Genomic DNA, 23,978 nt, shown 5'->3' with positions numbered 1-23,978 from the left:
TGCCCTTTCCGCTTTGCATCCCTTACCATACTGTCCCGTCTGTTCAAATGAGTAGCGCTCAACTTTATCCTAGAGCAGTTAGCAGCACAGCAGCTGCAATGTCTACCACTGCATCTGCTGGAAAACATACCTTTATCAACAGTGAAAAGGCAGGTTCACCAGCTTGCAGCCTGGCAACCCTGGCTGATGTATAGACAAAATATAGCGCCTCACTCTTATCAATAGTACAGAAGAAAACAAATGGTCTCTAAATATTGCTGGTAGGTATCACATTCCAAGTAAATGATGGCGGGGCAGATCCTTTTGGAGATTATTTGAAATATATGTTGTAATATATATTCCAAGTAAATGATTGGGCAGATCCTTTTGGAGATTATTTGAAATATATATTGTAATCATATTAAAAAGTTAACAGTAACAGAGCAACACAATGGATGAGAACTTCTGCAGATTACACTAAAACACAAGTGATGTCCTAAGGTTATTCAACCTCCCAGGACTAGGCAATACCACCACAACCTGTGATTTTGAACCTATTTTTAATAGCATGCTGTGAACAGTAAACAACGAGAGCCAGAGCAGCCTTTGCCAACCCCAGCAGCTTTAATCCAGCAATGACTGGAGGGCACCAGGTTGGTGAAGCCTGGGTTAGAGGGCAGATGTTTTAGGGTGCTTCTCCTTGAGATCTGTTGCCATCATGTTGTTCTCAAAGCACAACCCTGCAGCCAGCACATCTCACAGCCTCACAGGTCCAGGTAACAAAGCCTAGTCTGAATTCCTTTCAAATTGAAGAAGTGTGGCTGGCTCTCATCTGTTCATTCTTAAAGGAGTAGAACGGGCGTCTCCACTAGACCATGAGATCAGAAGATGGTATCGTCCGTTGGAAACAGCCTGGTGATACAGATACCTATCTGGCAAAGGTTGAACTTAAGTTTGTCATTTCCTAAGAATTTGCAAAACCACAAAAAAACTTCCTCCCAGAGCATTCTGTTCCAAATAAAGAGTTCCAAGGAAGTCATAAACTTCCATAGCTTCTTTCATCAAAAAGCTACTGTTATTCAGATAGATGTTTTTATGAAATGTTGCTCTGCTTGAAATCTCTTTAGAGGACAGTTGCCTTATCCCTTGTGGAATATCGAAGAAGCCATGGAAGCTGTGGAGCTATTATCTCTGAAAGCAAATTTCCCCCAACACAGCATATTGGAAGCTGGGGCAGGACTCAGCTAAACAGTTGTGCTAGTGGGAGCCAGCACAAGGAATCCTGCTAGCACAGCAGGGCTTCTTCCTCTCTCCTTATCCAAATCAGCTGAGGGTGGGGGGTGTAAGGAGAACCCCCAGAACAGTGCGGGGGGGGAGTGGATGAGGAGAAGGGAGATTGTTCCATCTGGCAATCAGGAATGTTTGCTTTGATGGAAGGATTATAATAGTGCAACACTGAATTCCTCCTGGGGAATGGTTCATACCATCTCCACCACTGAAAAAAACAGCACATGGATAAAAACCATTCACAGACCCTGTCAGCCGGGACTCTTTACTTGTGATGAAAATACACACTCAAGTGAAGCTATAACTGCAATCTGAGATAAAATAAAATTTGCCAGTGGATTGTGCCTGGCCTGACGCCTAGTGAGAGGATCAACAAAAAGAGTCCATTTGACATGCAGCAACACAAACCATAGATGATGAGCAAAGAATCTGAAAGGGTATAGATCATCACTGGCAACTATGCTCAAATCTCCTGAGCACAATGTGGGAGATGGCATTTGTTTTCCAAGAAAGATCTAGTCCAGTCTATGCACGGCACTGAAGCTCACACATGGCACCACCACAAAACCTGCCCAAGACAACTATCATTTGCGCAATACACCAGTATTCTAGGCTGACTTCATGATGACTCCTTTGCAATCACAGGGTGACCCTTTTGCCCTGAGTAGTCATTCGGCATTTTTCCAGTGCCACAGCAGATCTGTAGTTACTGAGAGAGTAGCCCTGGGCTAATTTTGTCATGTCTGAATATGAGTTTAAAGGAATGCCAGATCCAAATGACTGGAGAATTTTAGAAAACTGAAGTCATCAGCATTTGAAGCTGCTCAAAAAGCTGAAACTTGTACCCACCAAGAATCATCCTAGTTTTGCACACACATGAAAAAATCCCCCATTAATTTCTATCTAGTTCTCACTTTTGTAAATCATGCATTGTTGTTGTTGTTGTTGTTTAGTCGTTTAGTATTACACCTGCCAATTCTTTGCCCTACTAGGGGACTTGCTGGATGTAATTCAAATCGGCAACAGACTCACCACTGCTTCCACTGTGGTGTGGAACACTCTACTTTGGTTGAATTGCTAAAGTCAAGCTGGGCTGGCCCTACCATTGAGCAAAGTGAGACAGTCACCTTAGGCAGCTGATTTGGGGGGATCATTAGTGAAAGGGCAGCACATTGCCAGCTATTCAGTTATTGACACATTACTGACATGGAAAGGATATGTTTTCTGATTTTTCTGCCTCAGGTGGCAAAATAACTTGCGTGGCCTTGGGTACCATGTATCTTGACTTGTGGGTGCAGCATTTGCTACTTCACTCAAGGAAGAAAGCTGCTGGGCTCACACTTTGGGAGATTAGTGCTACTGTAGCAAAATATCCACTCCAAAACCATAGAATCCAGCGGCACCTTAAAGACTAATGACTAGCACATTTATTGTGTCATAAACATCCACAGGTACTCTTTGTAGCTGTAAGTATGAATGTTCAACCTGCCCATTCCTCAGAAAAAGGACATTGGATTTTTTTAAACATAGCACAAAGCAGTGGTTTCTAAACTGTGTTTGGAGGAGTCTCAGTCATCCTTGGTTGCTTATGAGAGGTTCCTCAATGAGAAGGCCTACAGCGCAGTGGCAGAACATCTGCCTTGCATGCAGATGTTCCCGGGTTCAATTCCTGGTACCGCCAGTTAGGGCTAAGATTGACCCATGGCCCAAAATCCAGGACACCCACTGCCAGTCAATGTAGACAATTCTGAGTTAGTCTGACTCAGTTTAAGGCAGTTTCTCAATCCAGTACTGGGTACATTCTAAAGTATGTTCTGAGTACATGTAGGGCTTCATGCAGATTGTCCTAAGTGAGGTGGAAGATACGTTTTTGAATCAGGGCAAAATATATATATATAACATTGATGGCACCCAGTGGCCTGTTGAGTGTTCCTTACAGCATGCACCAGACTCTTCTCTAACACAGAGGGGTCCCTGTGCAGACATTCAGGGTTTTCTCACTTTTAAACGGTTCTAAGGTGACTTGCCCAGCATTGTGTGACAGCCTAGTGGGAGGGACAGCTACAGCAACTAAACTTTCTGTGGCTTTGTGCAAGGTCTTGCCCACATCTCTCAAGAGGTTTCACCTTATTTAGCGCTAGCAGGAGAACTGTTGGCTAGACACAGGGAAAGAGACATCATAGAGGTGGATCAGAAGTATTCTTCTCCTTGGGTATTTTTAGTGCGGTGACTAGAATGATAGACTAGGACCAACCATGATGCTCACCTTGGGCCAGTCACCAACCCTTCCCAACTGTTGTGAAGATAAAATCTATGTCACCTTGAACTCCTTGGAGGAAAGGTGGGGGATATACGTATGCAATAAATAAATGAGTAAAGTGACAGGGAGCTTAAGTAGTTTCAAAATATGCATGGTGGGTCTGGATCCCTGATGCATAGAAAGCTTTGGCTGCAATGCCCAAAGACCTGGGCTCTGAGCAAAGGACGACATGGCTGTGAATGGACTCATCCCCCAGAATTGCTCTCCGGTTGGCAGATTATTTTTACTGACTTATAATTTCTATTTATACTCCCTTCTTCCTGCCTGTTGGGTTTCAAGGTGATAATAGATGGAAGGGAAAAACTAACCCTGAACGACAGGCTGAGTGGAGAGTGAATAACATGATGCAAGACTCGATGACCAAAATATGGAGGATGTTCAGCTCCATCCCATCCCACAGGATTCCCTTCATTGTTCTCCTCCTGCCTCTGCTTTCAGGAACCACAATCTACAAATTCGCAAGCCAACCCATTCCTTTTAGACCACCACATGAATAAGGTCTGCAGAGGCTAGAGGCCAAATATATAATTAAAGGCTGTGTCTACACTCCCCTATGTGCTGCATCCAGTGCTCTTCCACTACTGGTTTGGGAAGCAACGTACACACATTAGACACAGTCCATTTCTCTCCTGACATTTCTTATGAAATAGTGCCTTTTCATGCATTTCCCCCCAAAACCAGCCTCAATCTGAATTGAGATAAAGAAGGACCTCACTGCATTTTAAGCCCAAGCAGCCAAAGAGACCCACGTGCCTTTGGAATGAGCTCATCCCTACATCATGGGAGCTCCCAGTGCGCTCTCTGTTAGTGCAAATCCCGAAGGTGTGAAAAGCACTACCTGGAATAGAGGTACTGGGAAAGGGCATTTTCCCTCCATCCCTCCCAAATGGCATTTCCAACACCTGCTGCTGACCATTGCAATTCCTCTATTCTGCCATGCCAGCTACTGGTGACACCAGCAAGGCTGTGGGCATCACCGTTGCCCTGTACGGGGGAATCGGATTCGCCAAATCAATGCGTTGGGACATGCAGTAAATCCCCTCAACCCACAGAAAGTGCAAACTTTGGGAAAGAAGCAGAGGGAATAGCAGCAGCAACCTCAGTCAGTCACCCAGCAGGTCCTTCATCCTGCGAGTGTTTATATACTGATCGATGCCTTATACCAGAGGTTAAGTCTTACGGATGGGGGAGACCCTTAAGGGACGCTTCCCCTCCAACAGCGGCTGTCCTTAGACTTCTCCAACACCGCCATCACCACCCAATATACGCCCCGAAACAACCCTCAGGAGTTCGCTGAGGTCGCAGCAGGAGGCGATCGGATCCCTATCTGGCAACAGCTGGAAAGTTGGGCGGCAATCGCTGGACTCCGAGGGAGCGGTGAGACGCCAACATCGCAAGCCGGCCAAAGAAGTGACATCAGCTGCCCCTCGACTCCGCCAGCAACAAGTAGCGCAACCAAACAAGCGCACCGGGTGGGGATCCGAGGAGGTTTCGCTTGTGGACGTGGGGAACCGACGGAAAGAGGTTTTACCTGGGGCCTCGTGGGGCAGGTCGCCTTGGCACGCCCCTTGCCTCCCAGCCCAGCTGCTAGTAGCCACCCATCCGGCCCTCCTTTCAGCTCGCCCGCTGCTCAGAATGAGAGCCCATCCGGCTGGAGGCGAGGAGGGCAGGCGCAGCTTTCACTTTCCTTTCTGCCCGCCGCTCCCCCGCATCCCCTCCGCGTTCCACGCCCCCGCCTCTTACCTCCGCTCTGCACCCCGCGACTCCCCGCTTTGCCGCTCGCCCGGCTCCTCGCTCTCCTCCAGGCGCCTCCTCCGCCAGCCTCTCTCTCCCGCTGCCGGGTTTTTTTTTTTTTTTTTTTTTGCACAGCAGCTCTGTGTTTGTTTGTCTGCTGGCGGCGGCGGCGGCTCCCTGGGCTCCTCCGAACGGGAGATCGGGTGACCCGGCTTTTCGCAGCAACTGGCCGCGTCTGTCAAAAGGAAAAAGGGGTGGAGTGGGGGGGGGAGCCGCCGCCACCCCAAACCCCTTCTCGGACTCCCCACGGCGAGCAAGGATGGGCCAGCCGGGGACTTGACTTTGCCCCACACGCTCTTGCTGCGTGTGCAGCGGCGGCAGCCAGAGAGCCGAAGGGAGTGCGCTGGGCTCAGCCCGGCTGACTCACTGAGACTCGCAAGCTCAGTGCCTGCCGAGGTGCTCTCGGTTTTTATTTATTTATTTCAACGCTCGCTCGCTCATTCCCACCCCCGATCGCCACGCGCACTTCTTTTTTTCTTTTCTTTTTAACTCATCACACAAATTTCTCCCCATCAGATATATAGCCCTTTTGGTTTCCTGCAGCATTATCCGCCCCCTTGCTTTTTTTTTTTTTTTAAAAAAAGAAACACAACTTGTCAGTTCCCTAAAAGGTGAATAGGAGTCGTAGCCTACCTAATAGTAGCAAACGCAGCTTACGCGTTATGCAAGCGCAGAGATCAAAACAGTCGCTCCTCCACTCTGTCCTCCGGGCGGCTACTGGAAATGCAGGCACGCCCCTCCTTGATCCGAAGCTGATCCCAGTGTATATACATAGATGACAGGAGGAGGGGACCGGAGGGCAGCTGGAAATGGCCCTCAGCCTCAGTTTCATGCAGGTGACAAGGTGGGAGGAAAATGTGGGAGGGGGGTGCCCTGCCCACTATAGGCATGTAGCCCCCAATTAGGGATTCCAACTTGAATAAAATATTGGGAGGAGGGCCAGTAACCGCCCCCCCCCCCCGGTGCATAATCGACCACAATTATGCACATGTGGTGCATGCACAATGCCCATCAACTTCAGGGGGCAGCCCCCTCAAATATTTTATGGGGGGCTAGGAGTTGGCTGCAATGACCCCAACAGGTTACCAAGGCAACGTGACCCTCTATACTGTATTTCTATTTATATGTTCTCCATCCTCAATGAATGAATGAACAGAAGTCCCACAGATGAGGAATCCCAGGTGAGGAATGATTTGCACTGTGCTTGCCTCTACTGAGAGGTAACGTTCATGCCCCATGTTTTTGGAGGATAAGGGGCAAAGGGTCATATCTGATTCTGCAAGCTCTGCTGACACAAGGGGGCTTCCATGCAGACAGTGTTCCTCTCCTGGGCCCTCCAGCTCCCCACACACCCTCAACATCAGCTTTGGAACAGATTTCGGGGGGATGCAGGGGGAGGAGCTGATAATCAGAGACAACAGAAAAAATGGCTCTTTTTCAGATTTTTCAAGAAGCTATGCTGTTTAGGTCCACCTTTGTACCAAATTCACACTACTGTGGCAGTAACTCACTTTTTGGGAGCCCACATGCTGCTAATTCTGAGGCAGAAATGTAGAAATGTCCCATCTGCAGACATCTCTGGTACTGGGATATTTTAATGTGCATGAAATTGTAGCTTTCCCCGGCCGTTTTGGGGATATATTTCAAGAATCTTTTTTTGAGTGAATTCTGAAACCAAATACGTTTAAATGCACCTGTCTTTGCCTTTCTATACCAGTCTTCCCCAAGTCAAAGATCAACTGTGAAGTCCCTAACATCTTTCTAATATAATGCAGACAGTACCTTCAGTTCATGTTCAGTTTGTCTACTATCCCCCTCCTTTTTTTATTTTTACTAGAACCTTAAGATCCATCCACTGGAACCAAGGGCAAAAAGCAATCACTATGACTCCCATCAGCTCCAGCCAGCTGTGGTGTCTGGGGCTGATGGAAGTTGTAGTCCAAAACCTCTGCAGTACACCAGGTGGGTGAAGGTTACCTTGATGTCTTCTCTACCTCTCCCCACTTGCATTGTCCACCAGTCTCTCCTCTCATCCAAGCTTTTAACTACTTCCCTGTTGGTCTTTGCACTGTTATCTCTTCCCTTTCCAGAGTCTCTGTTCTGTGGTACATCTGTGGCAAATGCACAGTAAATCAGTGCAACCTGGAGAGCCCGGCCACAGTAATTCATGCACCACTAAGCTCAAGACTAGATTATTATTGCAAATGCTTTATCCTTGCGCCTAGTCCAGAAAGCTCCAGCTGGTGAATGTTGTGGCTAGACTTGATGGGAACAAACTACCACCAGCACATACCTTTGGTGCTTAAAAGCTTGCACTGGCTGCCCATGTGCTACCAGGTGAAGTGCAAGGTTCTTGTATTAATTTACAAGGCCTTTAGTAACTTGGTTCCATGGTACCTTAAGGAATGCTTGATGCCTTAGATCCCTGCCCAATCACTGAGGTCTTTATGGTCTCCCCATGGCTTGGATGCATGACTTGCATCTACCCAGAGCCAGTATTGTGGGTCCAATTCTGTGCAACTCTCTTCGGACAGACTCCCTCCCTATCAGATGTCAAGGAAATAAACAACTATCTGACTTTTAAAAGACATCTGAAGGCAGTCCTGTTTAGGGAAGTTTTTAATGTTTGATGGTTTATTGTGCTTTTAATTCTGTTGGGAGCTGCCCAGAGTGGCTGGGGAAACCCAGCCAGATGGGTGGAGTATAAATTACCATCATCAAACTTCAGGCAAAACTTCATCATCAAACTTTTCAGCAGCCCTTTTCAGCAGCCCTTTTTAATTTTAACTGATTTTATCTTTTGTAACATTTTTTGTAACTTCATTGTACACCACTTAGAAACTATGTTAGGTGGTATAGAAATTGTTGAAACAAGTAAATAAATAAACCCATAGATTCAAGTAGTGCAGACACTGCCTCCGAGGCAAGAAGACCCTTATCACCAATATAGTTATCCACTGCGCAACAGCAAGGGCCCATTCACAGAATAGGTTGGTGCACAGAGGCTTCCTGAAACCTGCCAAGCGAAAGCAGATTACAAAAGTGGCAGCTGTACATGAGGAAGGGCTGTAGATTGGTGGTAGAGAATCTAGTTTACATGCATGAGGTCCCTGGTTCAATCCCTGGCATCTCCAGGTAAGGCTGGGAGAAACCCTAGTCTAAAATCCCAGACAGCCATGCCAATCATTGTAGACAATACTGTGTTAGATAGGCCTTTCAATTATAATACTGGTAGCTTTATGACTGCCGAGTGTCAAAACAGCAAAGACACCAGATAAGCTGTTGCTAATAAGCTATATCTTTCAAGTTGTCCCTATAAAACATTACAAAACTAATCAGTCAAGTTTTAAAGTCCAAGCATCTCCAATCACTGCCCAGTTTTGAGAACTCTAGGTGAAACAGTTTAAAGTTTATCATTAACAATGTTGGCAGTGCAAACCTTATGCTTTGGGGCAAAGCACCACATATGTCTAATTTCTATTTGTTTATGTAGCAGCTCTGCTATTTACCGGTAATTTTCATTTTAAAAAAAGATCCAAGGACAATTGTTTTTCACTTTGGAAAATAATCATGTCTGCCAACCTGGACTCTTAAAGGAACCCAACAATTTCTGGAAATGGTTTGTTGGTAGGCATCATAGCATATGAATGGTCGTGCTGGATTAGCTGAAAGGTCCACCCATCTCAGCATTCTGAGCTAAGGGCAGCTTTTCAAGATGCCACAGTTTCATCAGTTTCTAACACTAATTGGTTCCCATGAGATTCAGCAAGTCTAATCATGGGAATCCCAAAGCAAGGTTTTTTAGACAAACATCTGCAGATATATGTGGCTTTATAGAGATGAAAGATTATTATGTGAGATTCTAAAACAGACAACCATATTGTCCCCTAGACCGTGACATTATGCTGCTGTTTTACCCTACACAGAGCATGCTAGCATCAAAACCTGGGGCAAGAGATCCTATATACTATGGAAGAGAATAACTGAAGGATAGAGTTTTCATGGGGACCCTTGGCTAGGTCAGGGCTGGCCCACCTGGACTGAGGCAGCTGCCTCAGGTGGCAGAATCCCATGGGCCAGTGCCCTTGCAGGCACCCTGCCCTCCCCCCCCCCGGCTGCCACCCTGGAGAAGCAAGGCTCACATTAAACCCCCCCCCCCCAGTTTTTAAATGTACAGTAACCACATTTAGAAAAATTATATACTGAGAACACGCTCTCTGCATAATGAATAGCACCTAACATGTTATATGCCTTTTTCAGTTGCTTTGCTGGGGCAAAATCTGCTGTTATCGTGGACCTGGTAGATGCCTGGTCAGGCCCTTCCTAGCACAAAAGGTGGCGGAATGTAATAAAAATTAATCATTAGAGTAATCGAGAAATAAAAAGTCAAAGGAAACTCAGATCCAACTGAGCTGATCTCTGTCAACCACTAATCAGGGGAGTGCGGTACTGGCTAAATAATTCCCATCTCCACACATACATATTGAAAGCTGTTCTGATCTGAACCTTTTTTGTGCCATACTGGAAGTTACTTCCAGCTAATTTTGCATCCTAGGAAAGTTATGATCACCATCTCAGCCTCATAATGGCCAAACAAGCAGCTACTTGCCTTACCCACAAGAAAGAGTGAGGTTGTCGTCCCGTCCCCCCACGCAAGTGATTAGCTTGCTGCTCTAGGCAGTGTGGCAAGAACACCCACATTAGAAGGAGAGCAGGGGTGAAGAGCCTCACCGTGACGGAAAAATACTGCAGGATACTCACAGGAGTGGGCGAGTACTGGCCGCTAAACCATACATGCAGTGTGATTCAGTAGAAGCAGCACTGAATCTCATGGGATTTATGGGCAAGTAACTCAGCACAGGGCTGCACCATCAGTGTTTTTCTATCTTCCCCATGACAAGAATTGGCCACACTTACTTGCTTTCCTAGGTTCAGCCACAGGAGAAATAAGGACTCGCTTAACTTTCACCACTTTCCATTCTTGACTCGGGTCGCTGCTTTTGCCAAACCCAGACTGGAGCAAGTCCAAAGCTGGCCTTGGAGAGTCTCTCATCGTGGGGCACCCGCCCCCCGATATCAGCCCGCTGCCATCTCCCTTGAACGGTAGCATATCTCCACTGGCTTTCCAAGATTCTTGCAAGAAACCCTTTCTTGTTGACTCTTTCATCTCGTGCTCTTCTGGCTCTGCTGGGCGATTCTTCCCAGCTGGGAGACATCTTTGACTGCTTTCTCTCTCCTTTCCTCGCAGGCCTTCCAAGCAGCCATATCCATCAACCAAGTCAGGCTTGGGCTTCTTAAAACTGTATGGATTTTGCTTTGCTTTGCTGGTCCCAGAACAGCTGGATTGAGGTTGGAGACAAGGTTGCCGTAAGGTTGCCTCTAGCATTTTGTCCCTTTCTGCACTCTTTTACTGGGAAGGATTCAGACAGGGCTTCATTGATTGGGTGTAGCAAGGACTAGCCTTTGATTCCTTCTAAGGGGAAAAAGATAAACCTCTACAATTTTGAACACTTGTCCAGGGAAGAAGGTTGAGTAAATAATTGCCAGGATGCTTTAATGCACTAATCTTTGCCCCAGCCTGAACAAGAAGATATTGAATGCAGGAATAGAGAATAGGATACCAAGTGTGGGTGTTGCATTTCTTCTTTTCAAAGAGGAATTGCAGACCTTTTGCTGTGAATTATTCTCTGGGAATCAAGCTGATCTTTCTGATGCTTCTTTACGGCCTTTAGCTGCTCAAGATGATCAAAGTGGAGCATCTTATGGAATTCTCCTTGTCTCCTGCGGGTATTCAGAAAGGAAAGAAATGCACAACATTTAATTTTTAGACTTTGTCTCTTGCAGTATCTCCAGCTTTTCCATAGGCTACTTAGATGTGTGGCTATACTGTTATATTTTAAATAACAAAGGGTGGCTTTGCACTAGTGAATCCCACCCTGTGTTTTTTTGCTGGTAGTTGGAGATGGGTTGGTAGTTTTTTTAAAATCATTTTTATTCGATTTTACAAAAATGAGTTTATAACAATACCAAATACATATCCATATGCAGAGATTTCTCTGAATCTCACGACTTCCCCCATCCCTTCCATGGGTCCTATTGTGAACATTTTCAACTGCATATTATTTCATAATCTATATTTTGTATTCATCCATATTAACCATAATGCCTGTTACATTACAAGTGATATTAAAATCCTGCTAATGTTTTCATCTGCTTACAGTGGTCTCCTAAGTAAATTATAAATGTGGACATTGCACTTTTGGGCCACATACATACATTTCTGGGTTAGAGGCAAGCTATAGTGTTACAGAAATGCTTCTTTCTTCTCATATACGGTACTTGAAATATGACGTATTGTGCATAAAAGAGTCAAATTACAAATCCTACACTATGAATGGACAGTCAATAATGTTTGGCTCTAAATTTTAGTCTCAGATTTAAGTTAGATTCTATTACATGGAGAATAAAAATGTGATCTACACTTACAACTGAGGTTATATATATCTAAGCATCAGGCAAAAGCATTCCTCTTCTCCCAGGCCTATGTATTTTTGTGTTTTTATATTGTAAACCACCCTGTGATCTTTGGATGAAGGGCAATATAGAAAATTAAACAACAACAGCAACAACAACATCGTCCTGTCAATATCTATTCAACTCAATTTTAATTTTGTATTACACATGTATACCTGCTTTACTGACTTTGTGGCTATAATGGAGTGTAAATAATATGTTGTTCTAGTTAAAGCTTCCCCGTTCCTTTGTTGTGTTTGTGTGCACATTGCAATCACTTTGTGATCTTTCATCCACATGCTAGAATTTACGTGGGGTGGATTAGAGCAGGCACCATATGGGAAAGGAAGGAAAAGAACTCTATAAAGTGACGGCAGTGAAGTTGCTCTAAGCCAGGTGTCCAGAAGCCAGGTGTCCTTCCAGATACTGCTGAACTACAACTCCCATCAAACTTGGCCAATGGCCAGGGATGATGGGAATTGTAGTCCAGCAACATCGGGGGGGGGGGTGTTCAAAGATTTCCCACCCCTATTTTAGGTTAATAAATAAATAGAATTCAAGGCAGAAACAGAACAGACTTTTCTTACTGAGTCATCCCTGTAGTACTGAGATGACTACATCCCTTAACTGTCGTCCAAGAAATGGTTAATTTTACTTCTTCTCAAAGATATGTGCTTCATTCATTTTTGGCTTTGTGTTGTTGTTTTTTAAAGAAGAAGTGATGATAAAACACCCAAAGGGGCTTCTTTGATGACTCAAGTTCACTGAAAAATTCCATACATTCTGGGATGGCAGTCTTAATCTCCCTGACCTGAGAGTTCACACTGCTTTTTCATCAAGAGTCACATCACCAGGCTAATATTCAAAGGGGGCCCAGACAGAAAAGAATCTGTTGGGTACAAGAGAAGAGATGTGGTAGGCACAGGCAGGTGTACAAACTCTTTCGTGCTGCATATCTCTTTTCTTCCACCTCTGATTTTCAGTTATAAACAAAGATAGATACAATAGACTCCTGCTAGAAGCAAAGCCAAAACAATGGAACATTTAAATAATAATAATCCGGGGGGGGGGGGGCGAATGGGATTACCTGGGAAGATGCTAAGAGGCATGAGGGTGGCGCGGGGAGGGAGTCACGAGATGTGTAAATAAAAGCTGGCATCATTCGATCAAGTTCCTCAGTTTTGCTGAATTAATTAAAACAAATAATTTTAATTGGCTTCTGACTAAACATATCATTGTAACTGTTTTGAATTTTATTTTATTCATTCCAAACATCTGTTCTGAATAATGCTTTTATAGTGTAGGGTCAGGAATGCCAGCCTGGCCCCACAGCTGTGGGTGCCCGGGGCTATGGGTACCATGTAGTGTGCATGGCCCTGGTCCTGAAATTTGTGGATGCCCAGCCCCTTCATGGGGGATTTTGTGGGTGCTCAGGGACCCCGGGCCCCAGGGAGCCAGCACCTATTGGTAGGGGTAAAGTAGGGGAAACTGGGGATGAGTTTATAGAACCAAGTGGGTGGAGGCCCAAAAAAGTTTGGGAACTGCTAGTCTCTGTATTGCCCTCTATGGCAGAGCTCTCCTCATTCTACTTTGTCCCACCTGAATCAACATCACAGAACTTTGCCTACCAGGTATATATATATTTATATATCTGCTTGTGACTTAAAGCCTGCAGCATCTGTTGGCTTGAGGAGTGGCAGGCATCAGTTTCAGGCAGCAGGCTGGAACTCCCCCACAAAAAAACCCGCCCTCCCGCCATACTTCTCAGATAGGAATGGCTCTGTTTCAAGAGGCTTGCTGGGGAGAATCTACTGATGAGTGAGTAACAAGCAAACACACAAACACTCACTGTTTGAAATGGAGCAGGCAGATGGGAGTGCTTACTCACAAGTAATTTGTCTGCTGTTCTTTTGCAAGTGTGAGCTGGACACCCACAGAAGAAGAAGAGGAAGAGGCGGCAGTGTTGGGAGAGCTTATCTGTCTTTCTCTAGCAAGGAACCTCCCAGTGTAAAACCAATTTAAAGGGCCAGTTTCCTCCACATTAACCTGCTTGATTCACGCCTTATCAGCTTCAGAGGTCTTGTTCCATGTGTCAGCCGCCTCCAGCCCTGCCTGCTGCTATCTGCTTTAAGGCAGAAAATGACAGGAGAGACAGGTAGCCACCTGATCGTGCAACTTATTCCCAAGGGAGATTCCTCTGAGTCTTTATTTTCTTTTAGAAACCACTTTCTTTATTTGCTCAGAGCTTTCTGTCCTGTGTTTCTTTAAAACCAACTGCTCAGGTTTGGGTATTTTTACCATGGTGAATTCCTTTGTATTTTGATGTTCTTTGCTTGCCATAGCTAAAGAATAGCAAACGGGTATCTCAAACAAACCAACAACAGGTTAAACCTAGCAATTTACAAGGATGGTGAAGAAATTTGATTCAGCTTGCATTTAAAGGAGAACTTACTCAGTTTGCACTTTCTGAAACAATAGGCAAACTGAAATTTTGCAATCTTACAAAATTCACGCTTTTACAAATTTCTCCAACCAAGTAAGGTGTACAAAAATGCATGTACTAGTGTAAAGTATGCATGTGAATGCATATATTACTGAAAATAACACAAAAACACTTTGCAAAAATTGTATATTAGGGGGAAATACACACAATTTGGGAAAATTTCATATACAGCAAAAAATGTATATATTAGGAGAATTTCCACTAAAATACTGGTGTATTTTCAGGAGAGCTTTTTAAAACAAGAACAACGCCCCCACCCAAACTGATCAACTTAAGAAGTGAAGTCAAGATTGGAAAAATGAGTAACTGAGAAAAACCAAAATTGACATGTTTGCCCATCCTGACATGCAAACAAACTTCAATGGTTGCTTCAAAAGTGGTCCATAAGGCATTGTGCTGTGCACAGCAGACACAAAACAAGGAACTCTGAAACAAAACACTCTAGCCAAAGAGCCCAATCCACAAAGAATTTGTATCAACAGTAGAATAAGGCTGATTTTATTGGGATGCAAGGTCCCAAGCTTTCTGCATATTAGTGCAGAGAGGGTAGACTTCTATCAGGGGTAGGGAACTTTTTCTGGTCAGTGAGCCAGATATCACACCAGCCCATGGCAGGCCAAATCTGCAGGTGGGTGGGTGTGCCCATATGTCAATCACCTGACATCATAGTGACACCAGGTGATGTTGTGCTTTGAAGGCCTGATTGTTGGTACTTTAAAGCACTGCACTGGCTATCTGAAAGCCCTTTGCAAGGCTGATTGCAAAGGGCTTTGAACCCAGTCTGCTTGTTTAAACCCTCAAGGTTTTAGAAACCCTGAAAGGAACAACTGGTGAAGGCGAAGGATTTCCCCTCTGACTAGGCTGCTCTGATCTATAAATCTTCACCTGCACATTCCCTTTTAGCAAGGGAAAAAGATGTCACGAGTGTTAGTGACAAGGAAAAAATTGGGCATAAAAGGAGACCTCCTGGATGTCAAGATCCAAGTTTGGGGAAAGAACTCTTGGGTGCGAGAACCCTAGCAGAGATTTAAATTTTATATATATCTATATATCTATATCTAGATAGATAGATAGATAGATGATAGATAGATAGATAGATAGATAGATAGATAGATAGATAGATAGATATAGATAGATAATAGTAAAGCATGGATATATAGGCTGTTAGACCTTTAAAATATGTGCCATTGTGAGTTCCAAAAGTGTCCATTTAAATAGTTTCTTTCCAAAGTCTCCCTCTTCCCCCACCATAGAAAAACGACCACACATTTGTTAAATTAAAAAATGGTTAACTTTCAAACTTTTCAAAGGTCAGGTTCATGTGATTTTCTGTACATCAGTTGGAAATGTTGCACAGGCAGTAAAACGTAGTTACAGTCCTGAAAGTTCTTAAATTATTGGTTTATGAACTCAAGAGAGCCTTGTTAGAGCCATGCTCTTCACACACTGAGCATCCCTGGTAGACTGGAAGGGAACAAAGCTTGTCTCTAGTCCCTCCCAAAACAAGCTAAGCCTGGCATGACAGCTTACTCTATGGTTTTAGCCTCTTCTTGCATTAATTAGATGTGGGCATGTTGGTTATATGAGACTGGCAATCCCACAAGAAGGGAATGCATTAATTTTGTGCATTATGTCATATTTACTTAGGCCCTGTTAAGCATCTGGAAAGTCCTGGTAGGTATTAGGTAGGAATCCAAAGGCTATGTTTAGATATCTAAATGTGGCTTACACCTCAATGGGTGTGAACATCCAGCAATCTCTATTGAATTTCCTAGAACCAGATTTGGAAGTCTGCATGTGTACTAGGGCTGGGGGGGGGGGTATCAACTTTTCAACATCACAGTGTATCGCCAGCCAAATATCGCAGTTTGGCGATATACTGCGTTGTTGAAAAACAAGATGCATTTACCTCTGTCCACGGGATACTGGGTGAAACTGCCCCAGCTCTCACCTTGAGAGCTGAGGCAGTTTCACCCAGGCTTGTGGGCTGGGACAATGCAGCTTGTTTGCAGCACTCAGCTGGGGGGAGGAAATACCACCACCACCCCAGCTGAGACAGCCTATGTGCTCTCGCCACTTGCGAGTGGAGCATCAGGGGGCCTTTAACTACTCACTGCAGGGAGCGGCAACTGCACTCCCCTCAGCTGAGCAGTTTCACATAGCCCCCCCCCCACACCTGTATGAAGGCAGAGTGGGATAGCAGTTTCACTCAGCGATATATCACTGGTGAAACCGCCCCCCCTTCTGAGTCCCTCTGCTAGCAGCGCCCATGGGAGGAAGGAACTCTTGAGTGAAGCCGACTTCGCAGTTTGCTCCTCATATCGGTCCTGGGCAATATATCAATATATATATATATGTGTGTGTACATTTTGCACCCTGCAATTTCTAGCCTTCTGGACTCAGAAGTATAGAACCTAGCCTGTAAGATTCTGTATGCTTCCAATATCACACAGCATGACCTCTGAAACCAGGAACTGCCAGCTTTTTGATAATTTAACAGTAATGCAGTAGTTTCCTTTCAGAGAACAGTGGAAAAAGAAAACTGTATCAAGCTCTCCCCATGATATAGGTTATTGCATACTCATTCTGCATTTTATTTGATGAAAGGAATGAATACGCCCCCTTCCAAAAGGAATACTAAAGTTAACTTTCCACCTCCTACACAAATATGTTTTGGCAGGCACGGCTCTCTTCAGCACTGTCAAACTGAGGAGGAAAAGGGCCATGAAAAAGCTTCTTATTCAGCTACCCCCATCTGGTGGGGAAGGTGAGTGCTTCAGCAGCCTAATTCCCCATAAATATTGCAACGCCCAAATGGGCAGGATAATCCCATAATATGTCTTAGGCAAACTCAGTGTTTCGGCAACCAAGTATTATTCATGCTGCTCAAGTTCATGCAGAGTTTGGTTTCAAAAGCAAGTTTCTGTTATTGGCCGCAAAGGTAGGTAAAAGCGTGTGAGCAATGCCTGGGGAAATATCAGAAGCTCTGGGAGGAAGGATGTTTGTGAAGGGCTGGAGTGATCAAGGGTGAAGTTTTACAGCTCTGTGTAGCTTTCTTGTCCTTCCTCAAGAATGCCATCACCATCCTACACATAGGATGCAAATATATCAAAGCTAGTATATTTGTGTGGTGTGTGTACAATGTTCAGCCTTTCTTGGCACAGAATCTGGAGTGTGTGTGTGAACAAACATACCCACAAAGAATCTGGGTCATCTTGATACAGAGTTCTGATATTTTTAGTGCAGGCTGCTGTATGAAGTCCTGCTTTAAGGTTAATGAAAATGACCTCACAATGTGATAATCCTTAACATTTGTTCCCTACTCAATAGAGCTGTAAATAAACATTACATAATCAGTGCTAGCAGCAACTCAGTAGGGGACCTCTAGCAACAGGAATGGTATGTTGCCTCTGTTTTTAAGTTTCTGTGGTCCCTTTTACAGTAGAGATCCCAAATAGTGGGTGTATGTGCCTTCTTCCGATCCCACTTACTGTGGATATTACTATCATAGTCCATCTATGGTATGGATAATTGCTGAAACTGTAATTTCTAACCGTGTTAATGTAGTTCACCAGTTTTCATTGTGACAACAGTGGAAATGATTCCCTCTCTCAACCAGAACCTCTTCATTGGAAATTGCAATCCCAACCCTAAGGTCACTCACAGCTGGTTGGCCAAGACCCTTCAATGAGTCATGGGAGTCTTGCAGGTTCCCAGGAATGGTTGAGGCATCAAGGGCCACAAGGTCAAGGAGTGGTCTGACCAACAAAAGCACCAGTTTGGCCCCTAACAAATCTGAAACATTATTGGTGGGTCCTTTTAATAAGACCTAGAAGCCTATCCTGTGAGACTTTGAGTGTCAGCAGGATCTTTCACAGGGGAAAACTCTGGAATATGAGATAGGAGTCAACTGAATTCTCCAGGGACCACTTCTGAGATACTATGCCATGCCATGAAAAAAAGCTTGCAGATGTGCATAAAGTGACCAGGTAACTGAAATGGATCCCTTTTTGAGCTTCAAGCAAAAATACATATAAGAGGTTGCATGAAATGGAATAAGGCAGCCTTGGGGGAAAAGAAGTTATTGGGACCCAACCAGACCAGAAAACAGAGATCCATGAATGGGTTTTCTAAATTTTGGCAAATGGTAGCTGTACAGGGATGGGTGGGATCCATATCAGGACTAAAGTGCTGGTGGCAGGAATTAACCCTTCTCTCCATGCCATTTCCCAAGTGAAAATGCCCTCTCCAGTTGCTCTTAGTCCCATTAGGAAAAGAAAAACATGTAGAAATAAGCAATACATTTAAGTTTGGTGAGCAGGTGAGATTTTCATCACGGAAATGGTACAGGAGAGGGATGAACAAACAGTGTTCCCATTTCTCCATGTTATTTGTGAATGACAAAACTGATGGAACCATTTCATCAAATATTCTCCTCAGGACATTAGACTTTCACATCAATTGGGGATGGGTGGCAAAGTAAAATATAGCAGAGGGCATTTTACAGCCTCATTGAGTGCTAGAAGTCACTTCAGAAGGGCAGCTGGTCAATTCAGAGGTCAGGAGAGTGAAATGCTACTTAAGCCTAGTGATGCAATCATTGATACCCAAGATGCCATTCCAGGTATAGCTCTGGATAAAATCTGATGCATAGCAAGAGCTGACAGGGCAGCCCTACATATTTTGCTTGCCATCTGTTGCAGTCTAATATTGCTCAATCAGTGAACTGGCATAAAGGGTCCCTCTGAGCTTCTTTGCAATATCTCCCTTGCACCTTTTTCTTATGGGGAGAACTTCCAACAACATTGTACTGGGGGACAAATAATGGATGGAGCCACTAGAAGAGGGATGAGGAACTTTTGGCGCTGCTGAAGTTGTTGGACTTTAAACTCCCCCACATCAATCCCATTCTGACAAATTTTTGAGGAAAAAAAGAAGTACAGTATTCTTGAGTTGTTGAAGAATGTAGTCTCTCCTATGGAGACTTTTCTGTGAAATTGCCTCCCCAATTTCCCAATTCATCAATTTTGGGTGCAGCTGTGGATCCAGTTTTCATAGCATTCAATATTCCTTTAATGTTCTTAAAGGAAGCGAGGGGCTAAACTCTTCTTTCTTTCAGTCCTCCTGTCTTAACCTATTTCTTCTTTCATCCACCAGTACGAATTTGCAATAGCATTTCATTCAACACTGAGCAATCCAAAATTTATTTGAAAACAATATTCTGAAGAAAAGCTGTCCAATAATTCATCTACCCACCCTCCCCAAATATGAGGCAAAATCTTGCTGTGCTTCCTGGACCTCCAACAGGGATGTTCTACATTGTGCAGAACTGTGTTGTTGCTTGTTTTCTAGTGTATCTGAAGACGTGTGCATGCACACGAAAGCTCATACCAAAATATAAACTTAGTTGGTCTTTAAGGTGCTACTGAAGGAATTTTTTTTATTTTGCTTGTTTTTTGTTTGTTTGTTTTTTTAAAAAAAACATTCCAGCCATTCATTTACTACCTTTTATAAAAGGATAACATATTCCAGATGCCTGTCCAAAATCTAGCCTTTTTTAAAATAAAAATTCTGTCTCTGATTTGTTTACTGCTCCTGCTTTCCTTTCCGTGGTGCTAGCCAAGCAGCAGATGAGCTGAGGCCTTCCGGGTGGAGACAGTGTGGGATGGGGCAAAGGGTGCCCCATAAAAGAAAACTAATGGGATGGAGATGATGTCTGGCTTGTGTTGCATTAGCCCCAAGATGCACTGGATTTCATTAAGCCTGCATGCTTATCCAGTAATGTGATCTGAGGAAGCACTCAGTGTTGCTTTTAAAACTTGGACAAAGAAAGAGTAGAAGAGAGGAGATGGTTTTAAAGCACTTTTCTGTGCCTTTTACAGTCTCTTACTGCCTTGCTCCAGGTGCTTTCGTAGTGAACTAGAGACCCCTGCTCTCTCACGCAGCCTGCTTTGCTGCCTTTCTCTTCCCCTCCTACTCCATTTTGACCATCCTTGACCTTCTTGTACCTTCCCATACAAAAAACCACAGGATGCATTTGAAAGTCTGGAACATCAAGACAAACTCTAGGTGGAGGAGGGAATGAGACATCAAGACCTTTCCCCACTCCCACTCAGCCTTCACCCACCCGCATCCATTCATCATGCACAGACTCCCTGAGTGGAGAAGCTGGCCTGAGCCCAGTTCTTCCTTGGCCTGTTCTCAACAGCAACAGCTTCAGAAATGAATAGGCTAGCAAGTAAGTGTGGGTGGAGAGTTCCCATGCATCACTGAGACTATGACAATTTTGTTGGGAGGGGGTGAGGAAGAGATGGGGAGCCAGGACTATTTATCCAAACCCAACACTTCCCAAACCAAACAGGAGAAGGAAGTGAGGAATGCTGCCCCGTCCCAAACCAGAAGCATCGGCAACAAGGACCACCATGGAACTGGTGGAGTGATAGCTTTCCTCCTGCTTCCTGCACCAAGTCCCTGGATCTTTGATGGATGGAACTTTGAAAACATTATGTGAGGAGTTCAATCCATCTGCTTCTCTGATGGAACAATCTCCCCTCTCCTCCCCCACCATGTGCTCTTCTGGAGGTTCTCCTGACATCCCCCCTCCAAAGCCAATTTGGGGAGGCATGGGGAGGAAAAGCCCCATTGTAGATGTCTTTGTATGGGCTTCTGCAAGCAGGACCAACTAGCTAAATCTGGCCCATTGCTCTCATCCCCATAACCCTGGATCTGCCTTTGGAAGGGGAAGGAGGGACATTGCTCCACTGGTGCTTGGTTCACTTAATGTAAATTCCCACTAAATGATGCTCTTTACATTCTTCATTGAAAGAGGTGGCCATATGGGAGGCACTACATAGGTGCATCCAGAGTTGGGAGGCCTATTTGCACAGACAAACCAAGTTGCCCCTCAAACCAAGCACCAGTCCAGCAACAGTGGGCCTCTGAAGCCTGGGACTCTCAGACCAAAGACTCTGGCATAGAGGTTGCAGCCTCTGAGTTAAATACCACTAAGGTACCAGCATCGTTGCCCCCAAAGTCTCACACTCCACAAAGTCCAGTCACCACTGTGGACAATGTTCCCAGTGAGAGATAGAAGAAAGGCAATGGGAAGCTAGATTTAAGGTAAGATAGGAACCCCTTTATGGATCTCCAATCCTCATTAAGGGTGGGGGGTGGAGGTTGGAAAGAGAGTCCTGCCAAGGACTATATAATGACATTTTTTTTGAGAATGTGCTACACTCAGTGACCTGTCCATCACTGTGAAATACCCCTTGCTCCCCAGGTTTGCTTGCTTGGTTCATTCTGATCTGCCCAACTGCTTGGGATGGACTCAACATGTCTGCTTGCAGCTGCTCTCTCCTCCTAACCTAGATTTGCCACATCTGCTTCTTCACCTTCCGAGTTGGCTGTGAGATCAGCCTCACCAAGACCAGACAGACTTGGCAAATTGGTGGTGGTGGTGGTGGTATAGACTGTTTGGACTGGATACATTATACATGAAAATCAAGCCATTGTATGGATTGATTTTTCTAGGTACAAAGTAGCTAGAACAGAATCATAAGCATTAGAATCACCTCTCCTCTTATTGCTAATCACCGTCAGCAAGTACAAATCATCAGCCAAATTCAGAACTGCATGCCAATATTATATGTGCACAGGGGTAGAGACCCCTCAGTTCATTTCCTTCTTTCTCACAGTACCTGCTATTTTTGCAAGTGTAACAGACAGACTCAAAACAATGAGATCCTGTCTGGCCACAGAATATAAGGGAAAGCCATAGTGCTAGTCATATCCCTTGCAGCACTGATACATTTAGATTCATGCGGTGGGTGGGTGGGGAATTACAGTAGTATGATGCAGCCTTTGCATTGCCACAGGGTAGCATGACTGAGCAACATCTGGGGCAGTAATCCAGATTTCCCATAAAGCACATCAATCTTGAAAGAAAGCTCACATCCAGTGCTATTGCATTTCAAAGCAAGCGCCCTGGCTTTAAAGTAATTACGCATTGTGTTTCCTGACAAATAGACGCAAGGGCTGTGCCATTGGTGATGACTGATATGAGTTATTTACACCTTCCAAAAGAAAGCTTGGGAAATGCCTGAACATGTCCTTCACCTGCGGGGCAGGGGGGGGCAGGAAAATCTGTTTCTACTTTGTCAATCCAGAGTCTGGAAATGCTCTAGAAGACGTTCTTGGAATACAACTCCCATCAGTCTCAGCCAGCATGGTCAGGGGTCAGGGATGATGGGCGTTGTAGTCCAGCAACATCCAGAGGACACCAGGTTTGGGAAGGTGGTCTAGTGGATAGGATTGCACACAGATGTTCACTGTGTGAATGGAAGAGGGAGGCTGTGGCAGGAGGCTCTGCCCCTATCATGTGACCACCCTTCTTATGCATTGGTCAGAATATGTGCAGACTACAGAGCAACCAATGTATGGCTAACGCCAGACATTCCTGAATCAAGATGGATAATCCCTACCCATGTTGGTCTGGCTGCTGGGTAGGTTTTTGGACTGAATTAACCTTGGTTGCTTTGCTGGACAATGCACACCAGGAACTGGAGGAATGCAACACATGGGTTTTGCTGGACCTTTCAGCAGTTTGTTATGCTACCCACCATGGTATTTGTCTGGTTTGAGAATTAGGGACAGCACAGTTTGATGGTTCTGGTCCTATCTGGAAGGCAGGTGATAGACAATGGTGCTGGTGGAGTTGTTTTTTTGTTTTTTGTTTTTGCTTTATTGGTTCTTCACAATTCTGTTACAAAGTGCTACAAAGTTTATTCCCACACCACCACATATTATTTAATATCCATATGAAACTGCAAGATACAAGGATTGGGGCTCAAGTGTCACTAGAACTCTATTTCGGCTTTTCATCTAATCCAGATGCAGCAGTGTGTGTCCTGGACAGATGCCTGCAGTTATAATGGACTGGATTGGGATTAACAAAATGAAAGTCAATCCAGAGAAGCTGGAGGTACTGTTTGTGGCCAGTTTGTTCTACAATCAGTAGGTCTACACCATACCTTTAAGGTGCACCCAATGTACATTTAAAGCACATGACTTCCCTCCAAGAATTCTAGGAACGGTCGTTTGCTCCTCACAGAGCTAGACTTCCCAGAAACAGTTCCCAGAATGCTTTGTGCTTTAAATGTATGTTGGATGCTCTTTAAATATGTAGATCTGCCCCATGGAGATTCTTTGTGCTATAAAGCGCCACATGGCCTAGAACCAGAGTTTCTAGAAAACTACCTTCTCCCACATGAACAAATCCATCATTCAAGACCATGCTCTGGGTGTCTTCAGAGGTGGTGATGACATCTGAACTGTACAACATCCTCCCCAAAATATATTTACCTGGCATTCAGTCTTTTATCCTTTAGGCACCAAGTGAAAACGGTTCCATTTTGTTCAGCCTTTTGCTGAGTAATATAATGTACTGTACTTTATTGCTGTGACTAATCATAACTCAGTGTGTGCTTTTAGCCATTTTAAAATAGACCTTTTAATTATTTAATTGTATGTTGAACTGTAAAGTGCCTTGATGGAAAGCTGGGATATAAATGTTTAAAATACTCT

General features: G+C 44.5%; 1 protein-coding gene across 3 annotated transcripts in view; it reads right to left on the bottom strand.

Annotated features, from left to right (window-relative positions):
* The window catches only part of SYNPO (synaptopodin), an 84,559-nt gene that overhangs the window by 52,779 nt on the left and 7,802 nt on the right, over nt 1-23,978 (bottom strand). For 2 of the 3 annotated variants that reach the window (XM_035105671.3, XM_088663164.1), the window contains exon 2: nt 10,298-11,161. In XM_035105671.3, coding sequence (XP_034961562.3) covers nt 10,298-10,766 — 469 coding nt within the window. In that variant the 5' untranslated portion in view covers nt 10,767-11,161. Of the gene's footprint in view, nt 1-6,013; nt 6,228-10,297; nt 11,162-23,978 lie in introns of those variants that run through there. The other variant, XM_035105674.3, reaches the window with a different exon arrangement.

This window comes from Zootoca vivipara, chromosome 2 (assembly GCF_965207765.1).
Source record: "Zootoca vivipara chromosome 2, rZooViv2.hap1.1, whole genome shotgun sequence".
NCBI lineage: Eukaryota > Metazoa > Chordata > Lepidosauria > Squamata > Lacertidae > Zootoca > Zootoca vivipara.
Note: the sequence above shows the minus strand (reverse complement) of the source record. Positions and strands in the feature narration are given on the sequence as shown.